The sequence below is a fragment of the Lucilia cuprina genome, chromosome 5 (assembly GCF_022045245.1).
Source record: "Lucilia cuprina isolate Lc7/37 chromosome 5, ASM2204524v1, whole genome shotgun sequence".
In the NCBI taxonomy this organism is placed as follows: Eukaryota; Metazoa; Arthropoda; class Insecta; order Diptera; family Calliphoridae; genus Lucilia; species Lucilia cuprina.
This window is the reverse complement of record NC_060953.1, coordinates 45,927,676-45,933,675: the sequence shown is the minus strand read 5'-3', so window position 1 is coordinate 45,933,675 and position 6,000 is coordinate 45,927,676. Positions and strand designations below refer to the sequence as shown.

General features: G+C 29.0%; 1 protein-coding gene across 2 annotated transcripts in view; it reads left to right on the top strand.

Annotated features, from left to right (window-relative positions):
- The window catches only part of LOC111685605 (regulating synaptic membrane exocytosis protein 2), a 42,344-nt gene that overhangs the window by 32,411 nt on the left and 3,933 nt on the right, over positions 1–6,000 (top strand). The window contains exon 8 of one of the 2 annotated variants that reach the window (XM_046951928.1): positions 4,006–4,130. The exons of the other annotated variant lie outside the window; for it this stretch is intronic. Coding sequence (XP_046807884.1) covers positions 4,006–4,130 — 125 coding nt within the window. The remainder of the gene's footprint in view (positions 1–4,005; positions 4,131–6,000) is intronic. 2 annotated transcript variants of the gene reach the window in all.

Here is a 6,000-nt window from a genome sequence, read left to right as displayed (position 1 = left end):
GACTATAGACTAGACTATAGACTAGACTATAGACTAGACTATAGACTAGACTATAGACTAGACTATAGACTAGACTATAGACTAGACTATAGACTAGACTTTAGTCAATAGAATATAAAGAAATTCATATTGGTGCTTTTAGTTTTTTCCGGAGATGTGAAGCTAATTCCCATATTTATGCTAATAAACCAGAAACAATTAACTCCTTGAGGACATCATTTTACTTGTTGGACTTGTCTTTTCATATTTTTATTAAATTTTTGATAAAAAGATTTGGCCAATTTTGAAAAAGAAATTCTCCTTTTTGTATAATCGGGCCAACAAAAAAATTCTTAACATTTCACAAATATAGATAATATACATTATGAATTCTAAAAAGGATACTTTGATCACAAAACGGAATCAGTTGTACATACTTTCCCTGCTATCGTTTATCGTATTATATTGAATATTAAGACCCGCTTCCGAAAATCACTTAATAAAAACCTTTTTCTGTCAAAACCATACCGCTTAAAAATAGCGCATATATTTTCCCAAAATAATGTTTTGGTTTATAATGTGGGTTTTATTTCTGCTCAAAACCAGAAACCACTAACGTTAGAAAGTTTTCAGTAATTACTAAACATGTTCGTGCAATTATATGCATGAATGCTGTTACTATCGTATCAGGTATCTAATTTACTTCGCTCTTTGGGCGAAAAAAAAATAAACTCAAAATGTTTCATACTCTGCGAAGAGTCTGAGGCCATGTGCAGTAATTTCACAATGAACATTTAAACAAAATACAAAAGAAAAAAATAACGAAATTGTTAGTTAATTACATCACTAGAGCTTAAATCCAAAAACCACATTTTAATTTCCGTTTACAGCAGAAAGCACATAGATACACAGACATACACAACTAAACTTGTAGTGCGGCTGTACAGTAGTTTTATAGTTGCATCGAAGTCTTCTTTTAAATTTTTCATTAACAAAACAATAGTTACTTCTATGTTTACTAGTATACACTGAAATAGCTTGTCATTATTTTCTCAGAGATATTTTTTCTGGGTTTTAATAGTCCTGTATCTTAGGGGAATTGGAGGACATTTAGAGAGGGATTTAAATTTTAACGAATTATTTATTAATTTTTTACTTGAAATTATTTCATTCAGATCTTAATCTGTTGTATAGACTACTAGTTAGACAGCCTTTTACAATGTTGAGACGATAGCTAATTCTAGTTAAGTCCTTTAGCACTACAGGGTAGAGTGTTCTTAATTTAGCATCACAAATATTAAACTTTTCCTATACATTTTGTTATTTTGTTAACCAGAGATACAACTTACTAAATCAATAAAAATTTCTGCTGTTTTATTAGAAGGATGAAGTGAAAATTGATAGACAGACAGACAGACAGTTAGTATTATAAAAGCAACATATGATTGATTTTTCAAGAACGATTAAAGCAATCACTAGATTCTAAAGATTTTCTATTTCTAAAGAGAGATATATACATATATAAATAAAACATCAATTTGGCCTAAAGCTTTATAAAAACAACATATGTACATACATTTTATACATACATATGTATATGAAATAAATAAGGAAACGGAAATGTAACAGAATTGAAACTACAAGAAATTATATTGGAAATTTTTATATGTGTTTGTATTTAAAGTTGTACTATAACTATCTGTAGCATTATATGATATAGAAATTTAATTAAATATGAATTTAATTACATTTTATAAAAAAACTTTTAATAAAATACAAATACAATATCTAGAACTTAAATATGTATGAAAACAAGTAAGAAGTTATAGTCAGGCGAGGCCGACCATATAATACCCTACACCTATACACGAATAAAATGTTATTTAGTTTTCATAATATAGCATTTAAGTTGAATTGTACTTTGCCTCAGATATACAAGCCATTTATTGTTGAATAAAACAGTGGATATTAAAGTGAAATTTTCATGGGGGCTTTTTATAGGGGCTAGGGTCAAATGAGGCCCTATAATTATAAAGTTTATGAGGATCATCAAGGCTGGTTTTGCAGCTTTTTGTCGAAATAAGAGTATATTAAACATAATTATGAACTTAAAAGTCCTATTTGGCGGGTTCAGTTGTATGGGGGCCAGGTGAAATAATGAACCGATGTTAACCATTTTCAATAGGCTTTGTTTATGGTATCATAGAAGATCATGTGCCAAATTTCATTGAATTATCTCAAAAATTGCGATCTATAGTTCAATAAAAAGGTTTACAAGCCCTATTCGGGGGTTCAGTTGTATGGGGCCTAAGTGACAAAATAAACCGATGTTAACCATTTTCAATAGGCTTTGTCTACGGTATCATAAAAGCTCATGTGTAAAATTTCATTGAATTATCTTAAAAATTGCGATCTATAGTTTAATTAAAAAGTTTACAAGGGGTACAGTTGTATGGGGGCCGGGGGAAATAATCGACCTATTTTAACCATAGATAGTTTGATTACAAGGTTTACAAGCCCTATTCGGGGGTTCAGTTGTATGGGGTCTAGGTGAAATAATGGACCTATGTTATGTCTATGGTACCAGAGAAGATCATGTGCCAAATTTTATTGAATTTACTCCAAAATTGCGATCTGTAGTTAGATTACAAGGTTTACAAGCCCTATTCGGGATTCAGTTGTATGGGGTCTAGGTAAAATAATGGACCTATGTCAACCATTTTCAATAGGCTTTGTCTATTGTACCAGAGGAGATCATGTGCCAAATTTTATTGAATTACCTCCAAAATTGCGATCTGTAGTTTGATTACAAGGTTTACAAGCCTTATTCGGGGGTTCAGTTGTATGGGGACTAGGTGGAATAATGGACCGATATTAACTATTTTCAACAAGCTTCGTCTACGGTACAATAAAAGTAAATGATCTTTTATTATCAAATTTCATTGACTTATCTTCAAAATTGACTTATCTTTGATTACAGACGGACGGACATAGCTAAATCGACTCAGAAAACGATTCTGAGCCGATTGGTTACTTTAAGGTGGGTATAGGACCAATATTATTGTCAGCACAACCCAATATATAAAATTATGTAATACAGAGAAAACAAAAATTACAAAAATTAAAAAAATGCAAAATATGCTATAAAAATGTTGAAAATATGCAATTTAAAGCAAAATATGCAATTTATGCATTTATAATAAAATATGCAAAAAATATGCAGCAACAAAATGACGCCATTTTGTAGCAAATTCTTTGATTCGAAAAGAAAACTAGTTAAAAGTTATTTTGATTTACTGACTACAAACATGCATTCGCATAGAAATCATTGCCCTGGTTATAACTCGCAAAAATTATATAATTTTCAAAAATATAAATTTCCTTTAATGATATTCTCACAAACAAGAAACAAATGTTCTCTTGCTTTAATAAAAAAATGTTTGCTCTAACAAGCAATAAAATTTTATCTTGTGTAAATATTTCTTAAATTGTTAATAAATAAATACATTTCTATAAAGGTATATAGAGGAATTAACTTAAGATCCTTTTACCCACTTACAATATACACAAGACTATAGCAACAAAAATAAGTCATTTAAGTGTAAAAACAACTAAACTTACAATATTCCTTTAACAATTTGAATACTAAAATTTTAAAGTATTTTTATAACCTCTTTTTTAAAAGAAGAAAAAATTATAAAAAAATTGATTTTTGTTTCCTATTCTCTTTTCTGTTACTTCTATTTTATTTTTTACGACTATGTTGATGATGGTGTTTGCTACAATATGGATGCTGTCTGTCATCATGTCTTCATCGTTTTTACATAACAAATAAAAAAAATCAAATTTAAACCAAATTCCAACAACAAATAAACTCACTTTATACATCCATCCATCCATCCATCCATCTATACCTCTAATGCTGTGTTGTATTGCTGTAATCTGGAATAACAATAACGTCTAAAACAACAACTACAACTACTACTACTAATACAATAACAACATATTGTTACAATAAATTAATAGCGCGTGGTTTTGGTATGCGTGTTGTGGGCGGTAAGACTGGTGCTGATGGCAGACTATTTGCGTATATCGTTTGGACTGTGCCTGGAGGACCAGCTGAAAAGAATGGTTTACAGCAGGGCGACAAGGTAATTGAGTTTATTTCACTACAATAATGTTGATTTTTAGATTGTTTCTATATATGTATATATGTGTGTGTATTTGTAAATAACTACAATAGCAAAGTTAGTGTCGACCTTTATTTAAAAAAAAAAACTTAGAGAGAGATTTAAGAACCCTTTAAAAATGAAGTTGACTTTAGTTTTGTGGAAACAGTTTTTTTTTCAATATAAATGCAATTGCTTGTCAGCATCAGCTAATTATAATTGTGCTGAAATTTGCTACAAACAATATTATTTGCATTATATAATTATAATCTATCTATCTATCTATCTATCTATCTATCTATCTATCTATCTATCTATCTATCTATATATCCATCTATCTATCTATCTATCTATCTATCTATCTATCTATCTATCTATCTATCTATCTATCTATCTATCTATCTATCTATCTATCTATCTATCTATCTATCTATCTATCTATCTATCTATCTATCTATCTATCTATTTAAACGGAAAATCCTATGGGGTGACCCTGATGAGAGCAAGGCGAAGAACTAGGTGAAAAATGGACCGATGTTAACCATTTTCAACAGGTTTCGTCTACGGTACCATAAAAGATCATGTGCCAAATGTCATTGAATTATCTCCAAAATTGCGACCATTAGTTTGATTACAAGATTTACAAGCCCTACTGGGGGGTTCAGTTGTATGGGGACAAGGTAAACTAATGGACCGATCTTAACCATTTTCAATAGACCTCGTCCCTGGGACAATATGTAACAAATCATGCAACAAATTTCATTGAATTATCTTCAAAATTGCGACCTGTAATTTGATTACAAAGTTTACATGGACGGACGTACAGACAGACATACCTAAATCGACACAGAAAATGATCCTGAGGCGATTTGTATACTTAAGGTATATTATTGTGCATTACAAACATCAGCACAAATCCAATATACTTACCCTCCCCACTAAAGTGGTTACGACATACTACGATACAACCGTACAACATCGATTGTGAATTGGACAAATGATTTTATGTTGTCATGATTAAATTGAGAAATTTTTACAAAAATTTAACTACAAACTAAAGATCTAGGTAACATAATTTATAGTCTCATGACTGGTTACGAAAGAGTTTACTAAACGTTTGTTATATTCTTTAAAAGTGTTTGAATTTACATTATTTCATCTGTACATGAATCTCCATTGCCTTTAATTAACTTCGTTTTCAATTTATGCTTTTTAATACATTTTTACCACTATTACATGACTATTTGCCACACGTTTACTAAAGTGCTACATTGAACAGATTTGCCATGATAGAAATGTACCTTCTTATATTGTGAAAAAAAATTTACTTTTACTATTTCATTTTCTCTCATTTCAAAAAAGCAAATAAAGTTAGTGATTGATAGGTTAATGAGTATTCATTTGCATATAGACTAGATGGTAAAGGATTTTTTTTTCAAGGTTGACATAGCTTTGGAAATAACAAGAAAACTATAATGTAATGGGTTAATAAGGAAGAAAAAAAATATAAGAAACTAAAATGCAGAATTTAAAATGTGTTCTAATGAATAGATTATAATAATGTTATAATAAATTATAATGTATTTTATTTGTATAACAATAGATTATAATGAATTATAATCTGTTATAATACATTATAATGTATTATAATTATATTATAATGATGCATAATGTTTTTAAATGGATAGTAATATATTTTAGTTAATTAAAATTGTGTTATAATACATTATAATTTATTATAATATAATTATAATTTGTTATGATGCATTATAATAAATTATTTTTGTATTCTAACATATTATCAATTATATATAAAACCAAATCAGATTTCTATATTCGGCTGTGACGAATC